The sequence below is a fragment of the Scyliorhinus torazame genome, chromosome 1 (assembly GCF_047496885.1).
Source record: "Scyliorhinus torazame isolate Kashiwa2021f chromosome 1, sScyTor2.1, whole genome shotgun sequence".
Taxonomy (NCBI): Eukaryota; Metazoa; Chordata; class Chondrichthyes; order Carcharhiniformes; family Scyliorhinidae; genus Scyliorhinus; species Scyliorhinus torazame.
The window spans coordinates 276,635,684-276,662,984 of record NC_092707.1 but is presented as its reverse complement, the minus strand read 5'-3'; the positions used below and the strand labels follow the sequence as shown (position 1 = coordinate 276,662,984).

General features: G+C 46.6%; 1 protein-coding gene across 1 annotated transcript in view; it reads right to left on the bottom strand.

Annotated features, from left to right (window-relative positions):
• The window catches only part of LOC140421638 (uncharacterized), a 165,854-nt gene that overhangs the window by 118,903 nt on the left and 19,650 nt on the right, over positions 1-27,301 (bottom strand). The window contains exon 2 of the mRNA XM_072506436.1: positions 19,154-20,168. Coding sequence (XP_072362537.1) covers positions 19,154-20,102 — 949 coding nt within the window. The 5' untranslated portion in view covers positions 20,103-20,168. The remainder of the gene's footprint in view (positions 1-19,153; positions 20,169-27,301) is intronic.

Here is a 27,301-nt window from a genome sequence, read left to right as displayed (position 1 = left end):
TCAACTCAAACCTGGCTGCATTTTCCTTCTTCAGGTGAGCACCTCATGCAAGACCGAGTCAACGAGCAGGATTTTCCGGTCTGTCAGTCGCGTGTTTCCTGACCATGCGCCATTCGCTGGCGGCAGGATTCTACCTTCCCTCCGCTTGTCAATGGGATTTCCCATTGTATCCACCCCATGCCGCCGTGAAACCTGCTGGCGGGGGTGTGCTGCCGGTGGGAAAATTGAATCCCGACGCCAAGAGAATTCTAGCCATCAATAAGGTAGTTAACTGTTGGGCTGAGATAGCATTTCCCTGCAGGCAGCTGCCGAGGCCTACAGATGACAATCTCTGCATCCTGTACTTCCACTTCTTAATTCCATTCCTTATCAGATTAGTTTTCAGCTCCTACTAATTCATATGATTTTCCAAATGATTTGCACTAATCTGGTGCAGGTACAACTGGATTAAGAGGGGAATTGAGATGAAGGCCTGGCATTCATTTGTCAACTTTTTTGAGCAGACATGTGATTGTACTGAGCTCCTTAGACTATGAGTGGAATCTTGTGTCCTCCCCTGTCGTGCATCTGATGGCCAACACCATCACTCAACGCTGGCCTGGGATCCAGCGACGATACTGGGCCTTGGGTGTGTGTTGTTCCGGCAACAGCTACCATCTCCCCAGTAGCACTACCATTCAATAGAGTTGCTGGCCTCCGATTGCTTGGCAGCTCTTGGTGGGTGGGACTTGCATCCATGGGGTTCATGACCCTGAGAGAAGACCCATTGCTGGTCTGTAGTGTGTCTAAGTGGAACAAGATATGATGGTGTTCCTTCCCTAAAAGAGACAATGTGGGGCCCTCACCATCTCTCCAGTCAGCAGCTGGAACCCACATTGCCTCCACCAAATTTCACCAAAGATGCCTTCTCTGGAAGTTTGAATAACTGGTATTGACCCGATTCATATCTCTTCTTGCAGACTGTGGTAAACCACTGTATTGTATTGTATTGTATTGCATTGTTACATGCCTGGGTTTGTCCCTGCTGGCTCCGCCTGTGGCTCCTCCCCACAGGCTCATGTATAAAAGTGCCTGGTCTCCGCCTCTGATCCAGTTCGGGATCAGAGGCCAGGAGGCTTTCTGTTTAGTGTAGTAAAACCTCAGTTACGTTCACCACTCGTCGTGTGTTCATTAATGGCATATCACAGACAGAGGGGGATGCCTGGCAATACCCTGTGTGCGGCACGGTAGCACAGTGGTTAGCACTGCTGCCTCACCGTGCCAGGGATTCTGGTTCAATTCCAGCCTTGGTGACTGTCTGTGTGGAGTTTGCACAATCTCCCCATGTCTGCGTGGGTTTCCTCCCGGTGCTCCGGTTTCCACCCACAGTCCAAAGATGTGCAGGTTAGGTAGATTAACCATGCAAAATTGGCCTTTAGTGTAAAAATGGTTAGGTGGGTTTGCGGGGATAGGGCAGGGGAGTGGGCCGAGGTTGGGTGCACTTTCAACGGTTGGTGCCGACCCGATGCGTTGAATGACCTCTTTCTGCACTGTAGGGAGTCTATGGTATCTCAGTCAATGACATCAAGAGCTGGTAATTCACTGTAGGGAATTTTAAGAACTGCCCATTTCATCTAGATCTTTCATGAGATTGAATGAAGGTGCAATTACTTTGGTGGTGAAGATCCTTTGTGTGGGAGACAGGATATCAAAAGAAACTTGAGTTGAATTGTTCTCTTCCATTGGGAGAATTGTACATGAAACCCCATATGGACCGGATAGCTGAGATGAAGGCAGGAGTTTATTGAATCCAAGTTATACATCTCCTTCTTCCTATATTATATGGGGCTGGATTGAACTATCGCCGACGCCGAAATTGCGTTCGGCCGGAGAATCCATTTTTACGCCGGAATCGGGGCGGTGCCTTTTTCCAATAGTCGCCCCCTCAAAATTGGCATACTCAAGGAGTATGCCGCATGCCATCGGGATGGCCTCACAACTTCACCTGAGGCCCTCCCACGATGCTCTGCCCCCGATGGGCTGAGTCCCCGGTGGTGTGGGGCGCGTGTCCTCTCACTATTCAGGGACCTCGCGTGGCGGCTGCGGACTGTGTCCAGCGCCGGCACAGTTGGCCGGGGGGGGTGGGGGGGAGCCACTCCGCTGGCAGGGGGAGCTTCGGCGGGGCTGGGGGTACTGGTGGGGAGTGGCGAGGGGGTTTACAGGGGCCAGTTTTTGGCAGGCTGGGTCCGCGCGCGGCCAGCGCAATGTTGTAAGGCACGACCGCCATAGGCCGCCGCCGTGCGCATGTGCCGCCACAGACGGACGTTCTGAGTCCTTATTGGCAGGAAAGCTGGGGGGCTTTACGTGTCACCACTGCTAGCATTGGTGCGGGGGTGCCGCTGACTTTTTTGTTATAAGACCAGAATGATTCTGCGGACATAGCCGCAGAATCAGAGAATCCAGCCCATGGTCTTCATGACTCTCCCTGTTGAAGCAGGTATCTCCCTCCTTACTGTCATGGAATGGTTATCCTGAGGTGCAAGCGGTGCGTCCATTAAATTCCAAGGTGCCATTTTCTCACTGCTTCACGCCCCAAGTCAAATCATTTCCTCCTGTCAGCCTATCCCATTTATTTGGGAGATTGCAATGATATAATGAACTTGTTTCATGGCCTTTTTCTCTCGTTTAGTGTTCGCAATGAAAGATCCCTTTGCTCTTCAGGACTCCTTCGATTAAGAAAACAGTCTCATCGTCTCGGAGTCTCTTTTTGTGCACGCTGTCAGTTGGCTCATGCCTCCCGAGAACCAGGTTTTGCTATCCTCACACTGGCACGGACTTTATGTCTCACTTTTATACCATTATCAGGTTAATTTGGCTCAGGTTCCTCTGCAGCTCCTATCCATTTACAAGATTGTCCTTTGCTTTGAACAAGGCTACCACAAGCAGGGTTGGACTGAACACTTTGAAAATGACCTTACGTGGCACAATCCCAGTGATAGGGATAAACTTTCACTAATTATGTCACTGTTGCAGAGTTTGGACGTTGTGCCCCTTCTGAACCCTATGACGCTTCTGAGGCACATATTCAAGGCATATCTTTACCTGTGAACCATAGTTCAGTGGTAGCCGTCGCACTTCTGAGGCAGAGGATTGTGGGTTCGAGATTCAAGCCAGAGACATGACAGCTCTGAGAATGTAGACTGATGCTCCCATTATCTTTTCGATAAGACATTAAATCAAAGCCCTGTCTGCTCCTGCAGGTGGATGTAAGGGGTCCCGTGGCAGTATTTTGCAGAAACGCAGAGGAGCAATCCCTGATGTACTGGCCAATGTTTGTTCCTCAGTCAACATCATTTAAAAAAAAGATTAATGGGTCATTGTCACATTGCTGTTTGTAGGAGCTTGCTGAACTTAAACTTGCTGCCAGTTTCCTACATTAGAAAAATGACATTTTAAAATAGATTTATGGGCTGGTTAGACCAACACAAATTGCCCATCCCTAAATGCCCCTGAGAAGGTGGCGGTGAGCTGCCACCTTGAACCGCTGCAGTTCTTGATGTGGAGGTACACCCACAGTGCTGTTAAGGAGGGAGTTCCAGGATTTTGACCCAGCGACGGTGAAGGAGCAGCGATATATTTCCAAGTCAGGGTGGTGAGTGACTTGGAGGGGCGCCTCCAGGTGATGGTATTATCACGTGTATGCTGCTTTTGTCCTTCTAGATGGTGGCAGCCGTGAGTTTGGAAGGTGCAGCTTAAGGATCCTAAAAAAAGAACTTCATTGGCTGTAAAGGGCTTTGAAATGTCCTGCAATCTTTAACGGCGCCATATAAATGCAAGTCTTTATCTTTTTATTTTGGCCTACAGGGATAATGATTTCAGACAGAGGTGAGTGTGTGGGAGACACAGAGAGAGGATATTGCTTTAGACAAATAAACATGCATCAAAGTTAAAGCAGATCATTAGAAGGCCCGTGAAGCTCGATGCTCCTCTCAAATTAGCACATCGGCCGCTTACAAACCAAAGGGAAACTTCATACTAAATTAGCAATGTGAATATCTTCACCAAGAAAGAAATACTAGCTGAGATGGTTATCTTCCCTGAAATCAAGCTTTTGAACTGGCGATGAATGGCTGGGGCTTTGCTCTATTCTGCGTGTGAATTTGATTCCTGGGAATGGAGATTTGTTGCATTGAGTGAGAGGGCAGCACAAAGGGCTGAGGAGAAGAAGCAGTGAATAGCAGAAAACTAGCTGATAGCTCTTGGGATGGCTAATTATACGGCATATTAGTGTACAGTGCCCCAGATTGCAGGGGGGCGGGACGGGGATATACTGCGTGAGGAAACTTTCTTCTTCCTTGATTTCCCTTCTTGATAAAAACACAAACTAGCAATTTAAACAAAAAACGTTCCTTTTCTTTGCAAAGCAAAGGGGGAAAGGGGTGGTTTTTTTATATGTGTGGATGTGAGGAAAAAGGGAGGATTTTATTGAGGAAAAAAAACTTGTCTCACAGAGACTGGCCATCTGCCTTGCAGCCTGCAGCAATGGTACCTGATATCACAATCCGGTCTCTCAGTAGCTGCGGCCTTTCCCTGAGAACAGCAGGTACTCCATTCAGCTAACAGACAAAGGCAAATGTCAGGTTAGAGGAGAGCTGAGACTAACAGAGAGCTGATTGACATCTACACAAGATCAAAGAAGGATATTTACCAGGTATGTGTAATTAAAATGCTAATGGCGGTCAATAAAGGAGCCTGTACATGGGGAAATGAGGACTGAAGCACACACACACAGTTTTTGCACACCCAAATGCACACTGACATCTTAATTTATCACATTGATTTCATTATTTTTCAATCAGTTTAAATCGCACAGTGTTTATTCTATGTAAATACTGACACCTGATTACTGTCCTGCGGGCAAGCTGCCCTCTGCATCTTTGGCTTTTCGTTATATTATAGGGACTTCCATTAGGCTCAGCTGGTGGCATAATCACCTTGGAATCGCAAGGTTCCATGTTCAAATCCCACTCCAGGGCCTGGGCATTCCAGGGCCTGGGCACAAAAACCAAGGCTGACACTTCAGCCGAGTTCTGATGGATGGATGTAAAAGATCCCAAGAGGTCATTTTGAAGAAGAGCAGTGCGGAGTTCTCCCCGGTTGGCTCTGGCCAATATTTATCCCTCAATCAACAATTTGTTTTAAAGAACAATCATTGCTGTGTGTGGGAGCTTGCTGTGTACAAATTGGCTGCCTTACTTGCGACATTACAACAGTGACTACACTTCAAAAGCACTTCCTAGGCTGTGAAGCATTTGACATGTCCACACTGCGAAAGTGCAATATAAATGCAAGGCTTTCTTTTTCCAAACATGAAATTTTGAATGGGTCTTTTTGGTACAGCGCGCGGTGAATCATTACCCGTGTTAGATCTTTTGATTGCAGTCCAAATTGACAAAACGCTCCATGGAGGTTCTTTTTAAACTGGCTGTTCTTTCTCTTTGCAACACAACTGATATTTGCCAAATGGCCTGTGGAGAATGTAGGAGTTCTGCCTTATCTCGGTACAATCAATTATTTTGCAAAAGGCGGTTGACGGAATATTGCTTGTCCATTATTTCTGGGGCCCTGTTCATATTCAATACATTAATAGTGAGATTTGCTTTGCTACAGTTACACCCAATGCGCATTATCATCAAAGAGAACTCTCCTCTTACAAACACGGTGAACAAACTTAATTTAACCCTTTGAGGAGCTACAATAATAGCTTTCTATTAACGTTCTCTTTAAGTGACGTCTTTATTTTAATATCCCAAAACTATAACCAGAGGCCTACAGATTTAAAATCATTGACAAAATATTTAGAGGGGAGATGAGGAGAAATATTTTCACTCAGAGAGTGTCAAGGTTCGGAATGTTCATCCTGCAACGGCGTTGGAAACCGATTGCATTAATAATTTTAAACGATTTTGGACAGATATTTGAGCATGAGGATCTTACAAAAACGTTAACAAAAAAAAACAGGGCTGTGGGACGAAACACAATTGCTCTGTCAAAGAGCCAGCACAGACCTTATGGGCCAAATGGTCCCCATTGGCGCCTTCGGTTTCTAGGATTCAGTGAACAAACTGCAGAGAAACATCATGATGGATACTAGATGTTAGGAAATACTTTGCTTTTAATGAAAGTGGTAAAGAACGTTTGGTTGCAAAGAAATTCTTGCTGGCCTACACACATTAGAATCAGAGCCCAGATCCAAAAAGCAGTCTGTCTTCTGGACGTTTGGCTCTGTTTACTTACCCAAGTTCTGCTTGATGAATTGTAACGAACTGATGCCCGAGTTGAAGGTTTCTGGGAAAGAGTGTAAGTTATTTCTTTCTAATTAAATTGGCCATTGAGTTGAACAAAATGACGTGTTTCCAGCACTTGAAATATGATCATCAGAGATTTGTGTGACTGACCACAGGCATGGCTAACATTGCAGTTTTAGCACTGGACTGGCACCATGTTGTGTACGATACACCAACTTGCACTATGAAGAAGGTGAACCAGTCTTGAGGCTAGCAGGTTAAGAGAATGGATTGTGCACTGTTCAATGACCAGACAGTTCAATCAATGGATCTCCCATTCCACAGGCCAAAGGGTATGTAAATAAAGTGTGTGTGGGGAGGTTAACCGTCTAATGGAATCAACACCGCATTAATCTGTGGAGTTAATGTATGTTCTTTGAGTTCTGGATAACTTTAATAGCCAAGGACGTCAATGGCAGAAAGCAAAAGATATATTTTACTTTTAACAATAATATGCCCATGGCACGCACTATCTACAATCATAGTCCCCATTGGGACAACCAACATGCCGGTCCCTGTCCGGGCCGGCTTTTATGCTCGGTTCTAACGAGCCCCAGCTGATGGCTCTCCGCCCACTACTTGGGAAGCTGGTACTCTACCAGCCCCACAGGGAGATCGATAATAGTTTCCCCGTGAGCCTCATGGGGTTTTGACAAGAAAAAATTGCAGCACAAACTTTTAATTTCTGATGTTTCCTTAACTCAACCTTAGTAGTTAAGTCAAGTGTGGCGCCCCTGTCTCTGAGCCAGAAGTCGCACCCTAGATGGTGTGTTTATAACATGGCCAAATAGGTTGGGTATCAACCTGCAAATTTCCAATGCATGCCAATGGCACGGGATAAGAGTGGGAGAGATTCCTGGTTAGCCGTGTGTGGAAAGAGAGTTGGGGCCTCTACCGTTACTGTCCATAGCTCCAGACTACAATATAGAAACATGGAAAATAGGGGCAGGAGGAGGCCATTCAGCCCTTCGAGCCTGCTCCATCATTCATTATGATCATGGCGGATCATCCAACTCAATAGCCTTTTCCTGCTTTCCCCCCGCCCGCCCATATCCTTTGATCCCATTCGCCCAAAGTACTATATCTAACTTCTTCCTGAAACAACAATGTTTTGGCCTCAACTACATTTTGTTGTAGCATATTCCAGAGGCTCATCATCTTCTGGGTGAAGAAATTTCTCTCATCTCTGTCCTAAATGATCACCCCTGTATCCTCTGACTGTGACCTCTAGTCCTTGATTCCACCACCTTCAGGGACATCCTTCCTGCATCTAGCCTATCTAATCACGTTAGAATTTGAAAGGTTTCTATGAGATCCCCCCACATTCTTCTGAATGCCAGCGAACACTAACCGACTCAATCTCTCCTCGTACGTCAGTTCTGTCATCCCAGGAATCAGCCTGGTAAACCTTTGCTGCACTCCCTCCATAGCAAGAACACCCTTCCTCAGATAAGGACACCAAAACTGCACACAATACTCCAGGTGTGGCCTCACCAAGGCCCTATGTAATTGCAGCAAGACATCCCTGCTCCTGTACTTGAATCCTCTCGCTATGACGGCCAACATACCATTTGCCTTCTTCACCACCTGCTGCACCTGCATGCTTACCTTCAGTGACTGGTGTGCAAGGAACCCAGGTCACGTTGCACATTCCGCTCTTTCAATTTATAGCCATTCAGATAATAATCTGCCTTCCTGTTTTTGCTACCAAAGTGGATAACTTCACATTTAACCAAATTACGCTGCACCTGCCATGCATTTTCCCAATCATCAGCTTGTCCAAATCACAATGAAGCATCTCTGCATCCTCACAGCTCACCCTCAAGAACAACAAACAAAGAACAAAGAAATGTACAGCACAGGAACAGGCCCTTCAGCCCTCCAAGCCCGTGCCGTCCATGCTGCCCGACTAAACTACAATCTTCTACGCTTCCTGGGTCTGTATCCCTCTATTCCCATCCTATTCATGTATTTGTCAAGATGCCCCTTAAATGTCACTATCGTCCCTGCTTCCACCACCTCCTCCGGTAGCGGGTTCCAGGCACCCACTACCCTCTGCGTAAAAAACTTGCCTCGTACATCTACTCTAAACGTTGCCCCTCTCACCTTAAACCTATGCCCCCTAGTAATTGACCCCTCTACCCTGGGGAAAAGCCTCTGACTATCCACTCTGTCTATGCCCCTCATAATTTTGTATACCTCTATCAGGTCTCCCCTCAACCTCCTTCGTTCCAGTGAGAACAAACTGAGTTTATTCAACCATTCCTCATAGCTAATGCCCTCCATACCAGGCAACATTCTGGTAAATCTCTTCTGCACACTCTCTAAAGCCTCCACATCCTTCTGGTAGTGTGGCGACCAGAATTGAACACTATACTCCAAGTGTGGCCTAACTAAGGTTCTATACAGCTGCATCATGACTTGCCAATTCTTATACTCAATGTCCCGGCCAATGAAGGCAAGCATGCCGTATGCCTTCTTGACTACCTTCTCCACCTGTGTCGCCCCTTTCAATGACCTGTGGACCTGTACTCCTAGATCTCTTTGACTTTCAATACTCTTGAGGGTTCTACCATTCACCGTATATTCCCTACCTGCATTAGGCCTTCCAAAATGCATTACCTCACATTTGTCCGGATTAAACTCCATCTGCCATCTCTCCGCCCAAGTCTCCAAACAATCTAAATCCTGCTGTATCCTCCGACAGTCCTCATCGCTATCCGCAATTCCACCAACCTTTGTGTCGCCTGCAAACTTACTAATCAGACCAGTTACATTTTCCTCCAAATCATTTATATATACTACAAAGAGCAAATGTCCCAGCACTGATCCCTGTGGAACACCACTGGTCACAGCCCTCCAATTAGAAAAGCATCCTTCCATTGCTACTCTCTGCCTTCTATGGCCTAGCCAGTTCTGTATCCACCTTGCCAGCTCACCCCTGATCCCGTGTGACTTCACCTTTTGTACTAGTCTACCATGAGGGACCTTGTCAAAGGCCTTACTGAAGTCCATATAGACAACATCCACTGCCCTACCTGCATCAATCATCTTAGTGACCTCCTCGAAAAACTCTATCAAGTTAGTGAGACACGACCTCCCCTTCACAAAACCGTGCTGCCTCTCACTAATACGTCCATTTGCTTCCAAATGGAAGTAGATCCTGTCTCGAAGAATTCTCTCCAGTAATTTCCCTACCACTGAAGTAAGGCTCACCGGCCTGTAGTTCCCGGGATTATCCTTGCTACCCTTCTTAAACAGAGGAACAACATTGGCTATTCTCCAGTCCTCCGGGACATCCCCTGAAGACATCGAGGATCCAAAGATTTCTGTCAAGGCCTCAGCAATTTCCTCTCCAGCCTCCTTCAGTATTCTGGGGTATATCCCATCAGGCACTGGGGACTTATCTACCTTAATATTTTTTAAGACACCCAACACCTCTTCTTTTTGGATCTCAATGTGACCCAGGCTATCTACACACCCTTCTCCAGACTCAACATCTACCAATTTCTTCTCTTTGGTGAATACTGATGCAAAGTATTCATTTAGTACCTCGCCCATTTCCTCTGGCTCCACACATAGATTCCCTTGCCTATCCTTCAGTGGGCCAACCCTTTCCCTGGCTACCCTTTTGCTTTTTGTGTACGTGTAAAAAGCCTTGGGATTTTCCTTAACCCTATTTGCCAATTACTTTTCGTGACCCCTTCTAGCCCTCCTGACTCCTTGCTTAAGTTCCTTCCTACTTTCCTTATATTCCACGCAGGCTTCGTCTGTTCCCAGCCTTTTAGCCCTGAAAAATGCCTCCTTTTTCTTTTTGACGAGGCCTACAATATCTCTCGTCATCCAAGGTTCCCGAAAATTGCCGTATTTATCCTTCTTCCTCACAGGAACATGCCGGTCCTGAATTCCTTTCAACTGCCACTTGAAAGCCTCCCACATGTCAGATGTTGATTTGCCCTCAAACATCCGCCCCCAATCTATGTTCTTCAGTTCCCGCCTAATATTGTTATAATTAGCCTTCCCCCAATTTAGCACATTCATCCTAGGACCACTCTTATCCTTGTCCACCAGTACTTTAAAACTTACTGAATTGTGGTCACTGTTACCGAAATGCTCCCCTACTGAAACATCTACCACCTGGCCGGGCTCATTCCCCAATACCAGGTCCAGTACCGCCCCTTCCCTAGTTGGACTGTCTACATATTCTTTTAAGAAGCCCTCCTGGATGCTCCTTACAAACTCCGCCCCGTCTAAGCTCCTGGCACTAAGTGAGTCCCAGTCAATATTGGGGAAGTTGAAGTCTCCCATCACCACAACTCCTATCCAGCTTTCTGTCATCTGCAAATTTGGAGATATTACATGTAAAAGTGTATGTTGCCACAGCAATCCTGACCCCTTGGGGGTGAGGGGTGGTTGGCTGGAAGGTTGGTGTGAATCGGATTGGTGCCAACTGCACAGGGTTTGAACCCCCTACCAGCTGGGTGGATATGGGACCTGTCTCCTTGCTCTACCGATGATGCAGATGGTGTTGTTGGACCTGGTTTTGGGCAGAGAACTCAAGGAGTCAAATTGTGGAAACATTGATTTGTTTTATGCATTGGTGTCTGTAAGTTGAAAACATACTTTATTACTGCTGACAGAAAACTTCCACTACGTTGCACCACCAGAACATACCTTGCATATTACCTGAAGGTCTTAAATCTTAAGCACTGCTTAAGAATCAATTCTCAGTAGATTGACTGTGACTTATATGGTTGGCTACCTATTGAAGGACAATTTTCTGATGCTTGGTATTTTGATGTGGTTAAGGCACCTGTACTGGATTCCTTCCAACGTGATTTCAAGCGATGCCCGAACTAGCATTTAGTACCTTTCATGTTGGCAAAATTCCAAGATTCTTCAAAGATAGGATTACAGCTACTAGACTCCTCAGCGACTCTACCCTAGACTGATCTGTTCCCTGTAAGAACTATTCACGACACCCTATGCTGCTCTTGTTTGGCCATGTTTTGCACTGTAATCAATCACTATTTGTTGATGCACCACTGTCAATGTACTCTGTCGATTCTTCTTTTGTCTACTTTGTACATACTGTGTCCGTTCCCTTGGCTGCAGAAAAATACTATTCACTGTACTTTGGTACATGTGACAATAAATATCAATCAAGCAATCTTATCAGGCCAACCTTGCGTTGCCACCTCTGCCTGCCTCAGGTCCTCAAATCAAAGTTGGGATCCAGGCATAAGATCTGTTTCATTGGACACCACCGCCCACATGTCTGGGTGAGGTACAATTTAATTTTGTGGAAAATAATGTGGGAGGGTAGGGACCAAGGGCGTCATTCTCCGACCCCCCGCCGGGTCGGAGAATGGCCGTTGGCCGCCGTGAATCCCGCCCCCGCCGAAGTCTCCGCTCCCGGAGATTGGGCGGGGGCGGGAATCCGGCCGCGCCGGCTGGCGGGACCCCCCGCTGGATTCTCCAGCCCGGATGGGCCGAAGTCCCGCCCAGGAATTGCCTGTCCCGCCGACGTAAATCAAACCTGGTATTTACCGGCGGGACCAGGCGGCGTGGGCGGGCTCCGGGGTCCTGGTGGGGGGCGCGGGGCGATCTGACCCCGGGGGGTGCCCCCACGGTGGCCTGGCCCGCGATCAGGACCCACCGATCCGCGGGCGGGCCTGTGCCGCGGGGGCACTCTTTCCCTTCCGCCTCCGCCACGGCCTCCACCATGGCGGAGGCGGAAGAGACTCTCCCCACTGCGCATGCGCGGGAAACTGACAGCGGCCGCTGACGCTCCCGCGCATGCGCTGGGAAACTGACAGCGGCCGCGGACGCTCCCGCGCATGCGCCGCATTTCCGCGCCAGCTGGCGGGGAAACAAACGCCATTTCCGCCAGCTGGCGGGGCGGAAATCCCTCCGGCGTCGGCCTAGCCCCTCAATGTTGGGGCTAGACCGCCAAACATGCGGCGCCTTCCGCACCTTTGGGCCGGCGCGATGCCCGTCTGATTGGCGCCGGCTTTGGCGCCAGTCGGCGGGCATCCCGCCGTTGGGGGAGAATTTCGCCCCAGAATTCACTTTATTATAATGGAAAGGCTGCCTGACTGAGATCTATGTCCTCAACACCCACCTCCTGACTTTCTTCAGGGAAATTCTCAAGCAATGTCAAACAGGCAGAGACACAACATAACAAGTTTGCCACACTTATTTGCTATGCTTTGTGCCAGGAAAATGTGTTACCCTCATGCAAACCAAACAACAACCTATATTAATATAGCATCATTAGCATAATAAAATGTCCCAAGGCGAATTATAAGACAAGTTGTGACACCGAGCCACGTACAAAGTTATTAGGCCAGTTGACCAAAGTATTGATCAAGGAGGTTGGTTTTGAGGAGTGTTTTAAAGAAGGAGGGAGTTGAAGAGTTTGGGGCCGAGGCCGCTCGCTGAAGGTACAGCCACCAATGGTACAATGGTGCTGCAGAATTCAAAATTAGAGGGGCACAGATATCTCGGAGAGTTGTGGGGGCCAGGGAGGAAGAAGCTCTCTCCTTTGTCTCTATTGGATTACTTGCTGGACGGAAATGATTAGTGCAAATGTGAGATGAACAAAAAATAAGGCTGTAATTAACAAACTCTAACAAGCTGCACTGAACCATGCGTAAGATCCTTACTATGTTGATAACATCTATCTACAGTGGTGAGGAGGAGTGGGTATATTGTAAACCCATCTCCTGGCAGCACAGGGACCCTGGTTCAATTCCTGGCTTGGGTCACTGTCTGTGCGGAGTCTGCACGTTCTCCCTGTGGGTTTCCTCCGGGTGCTCCGATTTCCTCCCACAGGTCCCGAAAGACATGCTGTTAGGTGAATTGGACATTGAAAATTCTCCCTGAGTGTACCCGAACAGGTGACGGAATGTGGCGACTAGGGGATTTTCACAGTAACTTCATTGAAGTATTAATGTAAGCCTACTTGTGACACTAATAAAGAGTATTATTATTAATAAATGTTCTGATGGCTTCCAACCAATGGAACCTTGCTGGCTGTGTGACTGCTTCCTGTTCTCCTAGCAATCTTGAGCCGGGTGTTCCTCAGTTTTCTGTGCTCTGCTGGGGGAGTCAGTTACATTATTTTGTGAATAAGCTGAAGTCTACAGTTGTATTGTTAAAATAACACACTGATTATAATCTGACTAATATAAATCATTCTAATTCTGTAAGTATTCCATTAAAGCACACTGGAAGATATTTATTGTCTGGCCCTGTCTTTCTCCCATAATGCCAACAGGTTATTGATGTGTGAACAGGCAATTGGTTTGGAAAGGAAACCTGGGTCTGATCTACTGTCATCCTCCAGGCCCATTCGCAATGACTCTCTCTCGCTGGGTTTTTCTCTGTGCCCCCGATGGAATCATTTAGCCTTTACACTGTCTACTTACCACAGCATGACTAAGATCGGTGGCTGGAGTATGGAAGTTGCAGCGGTGTGGGCGAACAGCTGCTGGAGACCTTGGTGGGCCACCTGGACTTCACCTCTGAGTTGAAGAGGCCATGAGGAGAGGAAGATCCTCTGTGTGGCTGGGTCAGAATGCCGTCTGGTTTTCATGGTCATACTTACTTTAATAGCTTAATAGTCACCCAGGAAATGTTTGATAGAAAAAAACAGATCTAACTCCTGGATAACTATGCAACTGACACCCCCCCCCCTCCTCCACCCCGCCCCCACCCCCACCACCACTCCCCACCCCGCCGCATCCCAACTCACCAATCAGACTCCCTTACAATCCTCCAAATCCTCCCTGACCGTCCGACTCCTCCGTGACCCTCTGGATTTTCCCCAACCTTCCAAACCCCCCACTCCACCCTTGGCCCAATACTTGACCCTCCAACTCCCCCACCTGGAACAAGACTGATCCGACCTCACCATTCTACCCACCCTGCTACCTACCACCTATGCCAACTGCCCCCTGCCACCTTCCACCCCGGCCTACTCTGCCCACCCTACCACACTGACACTCATTCACTAAATCAGGTCAGAGGCTGGGAATCGTACAGCAGTTAACTCACCTCCTGACTCCACAAAGCCTGTCCATCATCTACAAGGCACAAATCAGGAGTCTGATGGAATGCTCGCCTGGATGAGAGCAGCTCCATAAATACTCAAGACGCTCAACAATATCCTGGACAAAGCTTGATTGGCACCCCATCCTTTCCCTCCACCACCAATGCACATTAACAGCAGTGTGTACCATCTATAAGATGCACTGCCGCAACTCACCAAGGCATCTTCGGCAGCACCTTCCAAACCGTGAACCACCTAAAAGGACAAGGGCAGCAGATACCTGGGAACACCACCACCTGGAGGTTCCGCTCCAAGTCACTCACCATCCTGACTTGGAAATATATCGCCGTTCCTTCACTGTCACCAGTTGAAAATTCTGGAACTCGCTTCCTAACAGCACTGTGGTTGTACATACCCCACATGAACTGCAGCGGTTCATGAAGGTGGCTAACCATGGCCTTTTCATGGGCAATTAGGGATGGGTAATAAATACTTGCCTACCCAGCAACACCCACATCCTACGAAAGACCAAACAATAAGCCTGAATGTTTGGATGTCTCCTCTAAGGATTGTAGAATATGGAGATGAATATTGGTACCATTAACAGATAAATGCTTATAAACTGCTTGTGCCCTGGACAAATATTTATCCCTCAATGAACATCAGTAAAAACAGATTGTATGATCATTACCACATTGCTGTTTGTGGGTGCTTGCTGTGTACAAATTGGCTAACATACATTCTATAGGGCAACAGCGACTACACTTTGATAATGCTTCATAGGCTTTGGAATATCCTGAGGTCATGAAAGGTGCTATGGAATATGGCTATGCTATGGCGGGATTTTCTGACCCTTTCTGCCGGCAGATCTTCCAGTTCCGCCGAAGGCGACCACCCCGTGGCAGGATGGGCGACCAACGCAAAACACCATCGACATCAGTGAGGCTGGAAGATCACACCGGCAGCTAATGACGATCCACCTGCACTGTCGGAGGGTCGGGGGGAAGGTCTGGAAAATCCCGGCCCCTGTCTTTCTTTATGAACAACATTCTTTAGACAATTTTAGTAAAGTTATTAATTTACACTTTGAAATGAAAAGAATTAACAGTGGCACAAAGGGCCCTGTCTGCTCACTAATATCACTAACAAACATCTCTAGGCGTGGTCTCAAGTGAAATGAATTTGGGTTGTCTTTGACCAGCTCCCAATACTTGTAAGTGTCCACCAAGCTAAAGCTCTGGGATCCAAAGTCAATATGTGAAGCAACATTTGATTAAAACTTCAATCTTTTTCCAACAAAAGCATTTTCAAGTAACTCTTACACATTAAAGGTTCCTTAAAACAAATGTCCTTCATTAGCAACATTCTACTCTGTGTTTGTTCATTACAACTGTTAGCCGGCAGCTGGGGATTGTACGCAGTACAAATTACTTTTTATCAGCTCCGTGCCAATCCTACTGTGGAAGACATCCCACAAGTGGATAGTATGTCAGGTTGAGTGTCAGTATTTTCCTCACGACTGAAAACCTCGATGTCGATGGTTCCAAACCTTTTATATGTCATGGCACACCTCTATACTATAAAAATATTTAGAGGAACGCCGATTCTCTCTGTCTTCTTCCCTTACTGGGTACTGGGTTTTTAACTTCTCCCTGTCCTCTCTCCTGTTTTTTTCTCAGGGATATTGCGTCCTATTTGAGTTTTCGCTTTTTGTGCAGGCGCAATGGGACCTTTGGCTTCAGCTCCAAGTCCCGTTGTTCATGGGCATGAGCCTGACCAACATTTTAAAAATAAATTTAGAGTACCCAATTATTCTTTTTCCAATTAAGGGGCAATTTAGCGTGGCCAATCCACTTAACTTGCATATCTTTGGGTTGTGGTGGTGAAACCCACGCAGACACGGGGAGAATGTGCAAACTCCACACGGACAGTGACCCAGGGCCGGGATTCGAACCCGGGTCCTCAGCGCCGTAGTCCCAGTGCTAACCACTGCACCACATGCCGCCCAGAGCCTAACCAACATAAAAGATCGAAACCACGTATGTGCGGCTTTCCCAGCTGGCGCATGAGCGGGAGACCCAAGATTCGTCGGGTCTTGGCGATACCAACCACAGAGCTGAAGACAAAGGTTAGTTTTAGTTTAATTACATGAATTTTGAATAATTTTGAATCTTTTTTCATGGCCACTGGTTGGGAACCACTGCTGTCTGATACTGTGGGTTATCACCCTCGGGTGATTGAGAGCCCTGGTCTCTTGTGGGCGCAGGCACCTTGTCTCATTGTGTTGTATTGATGTTAGATGGCTGCATTAAAGTTGGACCTTTATTTCACCTCAGCATAGTTTGTATTATGATCAGCTGTTTGCGCCAATCGGGGAACAAATTCAGCCCACCGATGCTCAGACTCCATTTTAACCTTCCAAACCTGCAGTGAGCATGGGGCCTGTTGAGGGGGGTTAAAATGACCAACAGCACGTACTTTGTCAGCCCTTGCCCCGAGCAGTGTGAGTTTGTGCAGTAAGAATGGTTTTCACAAGCACCCACTGTAAGCAGGATTCTAGGATTCATTTTTTTCATTTCACTCATTTCTAGGGATACACCATTTGCCTGATATGCTGGCACAACAGAGATGTCAGTGAAACTTGGAATCTTCGATGGAATGAGCCAATGGGGACAAACCTCGTTGCAGTCACAGCAAGATATATTTGATGTCATTGAATCCAGCCAGATAATGGATGTATCGGGCGCAATTCTCCGGAAAACTTTTGAAGCGGGAATTGCCACGAGCTTCCCGGCGCTCGGCCCAGTGATGCCGCCAACGTTTTTCAATGTTAATTGATCCACTTAACAAGGCCTCACGGATTTCTAGCCACAAATGAAGGCTCGCCAGCTGATTCGCCAGCACCGTGCCCGCCAGCACCCCGCTAACCCGGTCGAGCAGCACTTAAGCAGCACTTGCTCAGTCAACCCCAGCCAGTTCGCAACAATGGCGCCCAGGAGACCGGCCCTAAGATTCGGGGATGCTGACCTGGGGAGACTCCGAGACGCAGGGTGTCCTGTTCCCTTGAGGGTGAGCCATAGGGCAGCCAGTGCTGCCTGGGACAAGGTGGCAGCTGCTGTGAGCTCAGGGAATGTGACCAGAAGGACTGGCCTCCAGTGTCGAAAAAAGGTAAACGACTTACACTGGACAGCACGAGTGAGTGGACACCAATGCCCCCCACGCCCCGCAAGGGAGCATCAACCCCCCAACTCCCCATGCAACCCCCAAGCCTCCCTCTCCCCTTCCCCCTTCAATCCCCCAACCCTCCTTCACACCCCCCTCCCCACCACTGTGAACCACGCGTGTGGCTAATGATGCCCTCTCTGAGTCTCTTCAGGAAAAGCTGTCCTATAACCATCGGGAGAGGGCCCAGACTGGCAGAGGGGTGCCAGACATAAGAATCCTCACCTCCTTCAAGGGGTGTGCCCTGGAGGCGTGGGTCCTCCAGCTCCACCCCCAGCTGAGGGTCCTCCAACCCCCGCCGAGCACAGGGGTGACAATCCCAGTGCCCCGGGCTCTTTGCCTATGAGCAAGGATGGCTACTCACCTCCTCGTCTTCCCACAGAAGCCCTTCTGCCAAGTTCACATTTTTAAAAAGGAGTACTAATCGGCGCCACGTGACCGCTTGCTGGGGAGGCCGCTGAATGACAGGAGACCGTTGGATATGGGGTGGCCCTCGTTAAATGCATGGAAATTGGGCTGAAGTGGTGATAATTGGTTTCTCACCACGCTACGGCGAGATCCCGATTTGTGAGCGAGCTAGTTACATCGCAAACTTTTTGTCGCCTGGCGCAGATCTCGTTTTTGGCCTCTCTTTCTATTCACTGGCCTCGTTTCGCTTGAGTGAGAGAGCAACGAGGCCGGAGAATCGCCCACATCAGGAATGAATTAGAATGGCATTCAGTGAGTTCTTTAGGGATTGCCTGGTTGGACCAGTGTTTTACATGTGTCAGGTACAATGTTAAAAAGCAACTCATCGCACATAGAGAACTTAACAGTTTGATAATAGCAAAATATCAACAACAACTTTTAAGGTAGAATCAGGGAAGGCAGTTCGGAAAGTGTTAGAATAGTTATTTCTAGAGCCAATTAAGACCTGGACAAGGGTTTCAGCAGCTTCAATAATGTTTTTGAGATTATACCCAATGGCTGGGATTTTTGGGCTCTACTGTGACAGGACCCACTGCAGGGGGGCGGGGGAAGGCAAGCCAGTCAAAAATTCATTGACTTTCGGCAGGACTGGAAGATCCCGCTGGTGGGCAGGGCCGGAAAACCCTGGCCAATGTCTCTTTACATGTATCAATAGGGGGAAATGGTGGTGCAGAGCAACGTCACTGGATTAGTAAACCAGAGGCCCAGGCTAATGTTCTGGGGCATGGGTTCTAATTTTTCCATGCCAGCTGGGAACATTTGAATTCAATTAATGAATAGAAAATCTGGAATTGAAAACGAATTTGCAGAATAGTGTTACAGTGAAACTACCATTGATCGTTGTGAAAATCCATCTAGTTCCCTAAAGTCCTTTAGGGAGAGAACTCTGCCGTCCTTACCCGGTCTGGCTTACATGTGACTCCAGGCACAAAGCAATGTGGTTGTCTCTTAATTGCCCTCTGAAATGGCCTCGCAAGCCACTCAGGTCAAGGGCAATTAGGGATCGGCAACAAATAATAGCCTTGCTGGAGATTCCACATTCCACGAACGGACAAGACAGGCATAGATATTTGATACTTACTTTTTTCTGGGTCCTGTGGAAATTGAGCCCCTTCACAGTTTTGCAACGGATTCACCTGGCTCAACGTGTTTGGTTCAGCCTCTGAATCAGCCCCTCCCTCTGGTTTCCAATTGGATTTTAACTCATGTTGGACAGGAGCATCGTCTGAGTTCAGATCTGCAATGTCTTTAAGCAAATAGATATCTGATTCTACAGATGTATCAAACGGCATCACTGATGTGTCTCCTTTGACATGGCTCGCATTATTTCCAAACATGCTGCACATTCTCCTCTTTGTATCTTGGTCAGCTCTGCAGTTCCTATCATCTCTGGTTTTTGGATTTCCTGGACTGCCTGTGCATTCATTGTCGGGGGAACTGCCCTCCTCCAAATGTATCTCAAAGAACTGATCATCATCGATCACATTGGATGGAGTAGGTGGGATCAGGTTGATCACAGGAGGTGTGAGTAAATCCTCTTGGCTCGTTCCAGGGTACATTTCTGAGGCTTCATCACTATTGTTGGGGATGTAGCTTTTATTCACATATTTCTGGAGTGGTAACGAAGACAAGGGAGTCAACTTACTCTTTTGCTTCAATCTCCATGCTGTGGACACTGCGCTTAGTGACCTTCGACGGCACCTTTTACCATCGGCTGCCTGGTCTTCAGAACCACCTTCCACTTCATGGACTGTGGCTGTTGGTTCCGGACTGAGGTGGAAAGATGCCGTATCTTCCTGACATGGGGTTCCATGCTCGTCCTGAGAACCTCCCGTAAAGCGCCTGAGGCAACGTTGAATGTGAAAGGGCACAGAGACCACCCTTTTCCTCCAAATCTCTTGGCAGCCGCCACAACAGAGAAATCGCTGCACAAGGCTGCCGGGTTCATTGCGTGCCATGTCCTCAAGGGATATTGAAGCATTCGCCCTTTGAGGGAGATTAAGCGTTGCCCTTCCCAAAGACGCTGCCATCTTCCCTCAGCAGTCGTGATTTCGGCTGGAAGAAGCTGTGTTCTTTTGTTCTGATAACCATGTGATCTGTGAGGCAGTACAAAGACAAATATTAATCAAAGAATGGGTGAGTTGAAAGGACTTTAATGGGCACTGTTTCTTTCACGGCTATATTAATAATCTGATCCAACTGTTTGAGATGCGCTTTTCTAAAAAAAAAACAATCCAGATGCTGAAATAGCCCTCATAGATAGAAATAATAGGATTATTCATTAAACATTAGGGAATAAGGACTTACCATTTGCTGGTAGGGTAGTTCAGCTTATGAAAGATGTGTACCACATGCAAAGAACTTGCGAAAATCACCTGTTGCGTTGTATTTACCAAAGGCCAGGCTCAACCATTGAAAATTCAGAGAAGCACTTCAAATCAAAGTAGCTGCAGCATTTTAAAAACAAAATTGCACTTTCTTTTCATATGCAAAAAAGGGTAAATGTTTTCCAGAAAGATTGAAATGATGGCAGAAGCGTTTCATGTGTGGCTTGGATCTGAGGAGAAGACACTTCTCAGCAAACAAAAAACACATTTACAAAATTTAGCAAGCGTGCAGCCAGGAAGGTGTACACCCACCACTTTACAATAAATTGGTTCCGTGTGAGGGCCACTGAGTTAATAAATAAATCATGATCATCTGAATCATCGAGAGTGTATTAGAATCCTAAAATGATGCAGCACAGAGGGCCATTCAGCTCACTGTGCCTGTGTTGGTTTTTGAAAGAACTATCCAATTAGTCCTATCCCCTTATTCTTTCCTGACAAATCTTCCCTGTTATGCCAAAAGCGGGACAAATGCCCCCTTTCCGCAGGGCTTGCAGAATGGGAGTGGAATACCTGAAATTTTGTTAACACAGCATCATTGGGTGTGATGCAAAACACGAACAAGTCATGACGTATCTGCAATACTTTTCCCTCAAAGGATCTCAGCAAGCTACTATCTTAACCTAAACCAGCATTAATGTCAAAATATTCACTTAAACTAGAGTGCAATGCCCATATATTATTTTGTTTGCAATCCGTTTCTCCACAATGGCCAAACAAACACAAACAGTAGTCTCAATATTATTGCATGGTAAGCATGTGACATTCCTTTATCTGCTGTTTTAGTGAAGTCATTGAAACTATGCTTAACTTGTGCATGAACACATAAAAAGCCCATTAATATCAGCATTATAATGCCCAGCCTTTAATAACAAGGGCTGCTTCCAGCTGACAACTGTGTAAAAGAGCAATGTGACAATGATTGTGATATAGTCATAGAGTCATAGACATCTACAGCACAGAAAAGGCCCTTCAGCCCATCGTGTCTGCACCGGTCAAAAACAACCACCTAACTATTTTAATCCCATTTTTCATCACTTCGCCCATAGCCTTGTGTGCCTTGGCATTGCAAGTGTACATCTAAATACTTCTTAAATGTTATGAAGGTCTCTGCTTCCGCCAACCTTTCAAGCAGCAAGTTCCAGACTCCCACCGTCCTCTGGGTGAAAATGTTTTTCCTCACATCCCCTCTAAACCTCCTGTCCCTTGCCTTAAATCTATGCCCGCTGGTCATTGATCCTTCCACCAAAGGACAATGTTTTTTTCTGTCTTCTCTATCCATGTCCCTCATAATTTTATACATATTAATCATTTAAAAAAAAAAATTTAGAGTCCCCAATTCATTTTTTTCATTCAGGGGCAATTTTAGTGTGGCCAATCCACCTACCAGGCAGATATTTGGGTTGTGGGGGCGAAACCCACACAAACACAGGGAGAATGTGTTCTCCCTGAGAACAGTGACCCAGAGCCAGGATCGAACCTGGATCAATCATGTCCCCCTCAGCCTCCTCTGCTCCCGGGAAAACAATCTCAGTCTATCCAATCTCTCTTCATAGCTAAAACTCCCCAGCCCAGGCAACATCCTAGCAAATCTCCTCTGCACCCTTTCAGTGCTATCACATCTCTCCTGTAATGTGGATTCCAAAGCTGTACACAATACTCCAGTTGTGCCCTAACCAACGTTTTATCCAGTTCTAGCATAATCTCCCTGCTCTTAAACTCTATGCCTCGGCTAATAAAGGCAAGTATACCATATACCTTCTTAACCACTGTATCCACCTGCTCTGCTACCTTAAGGGATCTTAAGGGATGTATGAGGACTAATCCTGAATATTAAAATGGTGGGACACAGCTTAATAGTATTACGAACATCATCTAAAGAACTTGGAGAAGTGGGGCCTGGGAAAATTGCTTGATTCAAGGGAGACAATGCAAAATAATGACCCAAAACCAGCACAGGCAATGAGTTGACTCAAGAACTGTCATTCTTCCTAAAGAATGGCAAAATAATTGCAGTACTGAGACAGAGAAACAGTTTCAAGTTTATAACAAGTAAGGTATTGGAATTGAAAATAGCAGGCATTTGCAATCTTAAACTGTAGATGTCATGAGGCAAGAGGGACTGCACTGCAGGAAGGAATTTCGAAGCTCTGATTCACGCTGTCTCAATATTGTATTCATTATCCAAACCACCTTCTCCCACTTCCTTCACATTGTCTGTCTCCACATTACCTCAGATTCTGGATTCAATAATCCAATGCTCAACTCTCTGACCTCCTACTCTGTAAACCCAAATTCATCCTCAAATGTCTGCCGTGCATGTGCTAACTTGCACCAAGTGACAATCAATGTGCTCGCTGACCTACGTTGGTTTGGGGTCCAGCAATGACTTGATTTTAAATCATTCATTCTTGTTATCAAATGGATCCATGGCCTCGTTGCTCAATGCTTCTGTTACCTCATCCAGCTCATACTCCAAGACCTGGCTTTTTTCACATTCCTGATTTTCGGCCATGCATTCAGCTGCATGTGCCCTGGAATTCCCTCATTAAATCTTTCCACCTCTTCACTTCTCTCTGTGTCTCTCTGCTCCTTTAAGACGTTCCTTACAACCTAGTTCTTTGACCGGGTTCTTGGTCATATATCTTAATATCTCTTTGCGTAGCACGGAGTCAAATTATGTTTGATAACGCTTCTGTGCCTCGCCTTGGTACACTTTACTGTGTTAAATACATTATGTAAATGCAAGTGTTGTTCTTATTTCAATCCACACCACCATTTAATTCAATGTAAACTGATACACAATCACAGGGCACTGTGTAGGATTGGGTCATTGACCTCAACCCCTCAAAAGAGGAGAGAACAATAAACATTGAGCAGAAAGGTCTCAAAAGGTTTTGGGATGAAGGGTAGGGGAGGGAATTGCAAACCCAATGGTGTTCACTGGATCAATCATGTGGGTTATGATTTGAAAATTATGTCACATAGTCACTGTGCATATTCCACTCAGTGGAATCTTTCAATCAGGTACCACGGTGGCACAGTGGTTAGCACTGCTGCCTCAGAGTGCTACGGACCTGGGTTTAATTCCAGCCTTGCGTGACTGTCTGTGTGGAGTTTGCACATTCTCCCCGTGTCTGCGTGAGTTTCCGCCGGTTTCTCCAGTTTCCTCCCACAGTCCAAAGATGTGCAGGGTAGGTGGATTGGCCATGATAAAATTGCGCTTATTGTCCAAAGATGTGGATGTTAGATGGGGTTGCAGGGATAGGACGGGGGATTGGGTCTGGTTGGGGGCACACTTTCAGAGGGTTGGTGATTTCCTGATGGGCCGAATGGCCTTCTTCTGCACTGCAGAGATTATATGAATCCCAGCCTTAAATATATTAAAATCCTCTGGGGTAGAGAATTCCAAGAATTCACAACCCTTTGAGTGAAGAAATTTACCCTCATCTCAGTCCTAAATGTTTCAGTTTTACTGGAGACCACCCACAAAACAGCAAGTTAATCACTTTAAACTTTAATTTCTGTGATTCCATGGCAGAAGCAGGAAATCATGTAAAAATGTAGAAATTGTTATATATTATGTTTTATATCTGTTGCAGTAATGTTTTTAAAACCTGGGTTAAGGTATATATTTGTTGCAGCAATATTATTAAAGAACCTAGGTTAAGGTACCCAGACTGTGTGACTGCTGTGTGACTGCTGAAGCTGTAATTATGGAGTCATAAAAAGTGAGGTAACTATGGTTTTTAGCATTTATTGCTTACATATAGAGAGCTAATGGAACATTGTTACGATTGCTGGAGATTCCCTGGACAGTGGATAACTTATGCTGCTCGGTTGAGCAGAAGTGTACTGGTTCTGCTCCTGAAAGGGTCTTTCTCTTCAAAAGTCTCTACACAACTAAGCAAGGAAACTGTTTATTAACTTTATGTGTAAGTGGCATTTGAACTGTATTGGGTTGCTTAATTGTAGTTAGTAGCAGGTAAAGATCGAGTAAGTGTATGTTTTTTTTGTGTTTAAGAATTATTTAACAGAAAATAATAATATTTAACTGATAATTGTAAAGCTATTTTCCTTGATGTTAATGTGATCAATACTGTGTTTAAATTAAAGTTTGTTTTAACATAAAGGATACTATTGGTCAGAGTCATCACTCCTGGGGTGAAATGTCCTTATCTCACAGTTTTACAACTAAAAAATAAATATTTGAGGTTCTTGTCGGTATCCTAACAAATATTGGGGTCTGGGCCGGGATCTTAACATTCACAACAACACAGGAAATAGGAACAGGTTTAGCCCCATCAAGCTTGCTCTGCCATTCAATACCATCAACATGGCTAATCTTGGGCTTAAACTCTACTTTTCCACCCGCTCAACATGTCCCTTGATTTCCTGAGAGACCAAAATCTCTCTATCCGAGCCTTAAATGTATTCGATGATGGAGCTTCCACAGCAATCTTGGGTGAAGAATTCCAAAGATTCACAACCCTTTGAGTGAAGTAATTTCTCCTCATCTCAGTCCTAAATGATCGGCCCTCTTATCACATTGGAAGGATTTATAGACTAATGGGCAACCTCTTTGGCCACATTATGAGTGCATCTTCCATTGCCATCAAGTCCTGATGTGGGACTTGAAAGTGGAACTTCTAGCCCACAAGTAGGGATACTACTCAATGTGCCACAAGACCTCACCAATTTTTTTTTTTAATGGATACTGTCTTTTAGATGTAAGTCCCTAAATGCCACGTTAAGTGGATGTAAAGGATCCGATGGCAGCATGCCGAAGAAGAGCCAGGGAGTTCTCCCTAGCGTCATGCACCAATATTTATCCCTCAGCCAGCATCTCCAGAAACAGATTCTCTTGTCACATTCCTGTTTGCGGAAGCTTGCTGTGTGCAAATTGGCTATTGCATTTCCTTTATTGCAACAGTAACAGACTACCTTTCAAAAAGTGCTTTGGGATGTCTGATGGCTGTGAAGGGTGCCATATAAATGGAAGCCAGTAGAGTAAAATGAAGAGAGAATCTTCAGATTAACCATAATATGAATAAGATTAATGTTATTATTGTAGATCTTTTAAAGGAGAAGTGAGACTAACCAAGTTGGGGGGGGGGGGGGGGGGGGGGTGAAAGAATGAATAGATTATGCTGATTAGTTTAGATGAGTAAGTTTGTGAGGAGCACTAACGCCATTGTAGTGTTCTATTGTTCAATTGTGTGAATCTGGAAACTGATCAATGCTCACTGTGCTTGATTGGTTAAGCCGGGGTGTGGACTCAGAGCAAAGTAAACAGACACCACAGAAGCTACTAAAAGCTGAGCTGTGAACCTGAGTGCAGACATTTTGTGATTGCAGAGATATTTTTGAACTCTTGTAAAATAAAATAAACTGTTGCATCCTTAAAAATTAGTGTCATCTCTGCATTATTCTGAGATATATAAAATATAAAATGTTCAGTATAGACTAGTGGGGCTGAATGGATTACTTTAGTGCTGCACATAATATGTGATATGCAATGACTGGAATAAAATGGAATTGGATGGTTACTTAAAGGAAAAAATTGCATCACTATGGGGAATTGACTGGGAAATGGATCTAATTAGATAGCACTTTCAAAAGGTTGGCCTCAGCATAATTGGCCGAATGGTCTCCTTCCGTGATGTATCATTCTATACTCAAATGATTCGACTGGAAAAATGGTTCAGTAATGTACAGAAGCATCAGAGTAGATGCGACTACCGTGAACAAACTTCTGACTCAGGCAAGGCACGACCGTAAAGCTAAAACCGAGACAATTGAGGGTAAAGCAAATGCTGGGAACTTCTCTTGCTCTTCTCCCCCCTCCCCTCCCCCCTCCCTATAGGGCCTCCCAACCTGTGGGGTCATGACCCCTACAAGGGATTGCAAGACAAGAATTTGGGGTCACAATCTCCGAGGCAGCAATGGCTGCCGTGGAGCTCAGACTGATTTCTGACAGCTGTGAGGCCAATTTTTTTAGAAACAAGTCTTTTCATCAACTCTCCAAAGCTCAACTCCTGCTCCCCCAACAGCTCTCCTATCCAGCCTCCACCCCGGCTACTCTCCCCGCACCCCCTCCCCCCCATTATTTTCATTCTGGGGGTCACACAAAGGGCGTGATTCTCCAGAAAGATTCTAAGTGTGGTATTGAGGAGGAATTACCGTGAGCTTCCCGGAGCTCGGCCAGTGAGGCTGGCAACGCAATCCAATGTTAATTGGTCCACTTAACGGGGCCTCATGGGCTTCTCGCCACAAATGAAGGCTCGCCAGCTGATCCAACGGGTCTGAGCTCACTAGCCCCCCCCCCCCCGCTAACAACATTGAGCAACACTTAAACTGCACTTGCTCAGCCAACCCCAGCCAGCTGGCAACACTGGCGCCCAGGAGACCGGCCCCAAGATTCGCGACGCTGACCTGTGAGGCTCCTGGATGCGGCGGAGGCCAGGAGGGATGTCCCATTCCCCCGAGTGTCCCGGAAGGTGAGCCACAAGGCAGCCAGTGCTGCCTGGGATGAGGTGGCGGCGGCAGTAAGCTTGGGCAATGTGACTGAGAGGACTGGCCTCCAGTGCAGCAGGAAGAAGGTCAATGACCTACACTGGGCAACACGAGTGAGTAGACACTGACCCCCCCACCCCGCAAGGGAGCATCCACCACCCCCCAACTCCCCATGCAACCCCCAGCCTCCCCCACAACAGCCCCCATCCCAATCCTCCCTTCACATACCCCCTCCCACCACTGCGAACTACGTGTGTGGCTAATGATGACTCCTCTGTGTCTCCTCAGGAAAAGCTCTCCCATAATCGTCGGGAGAGGTCCCAGAC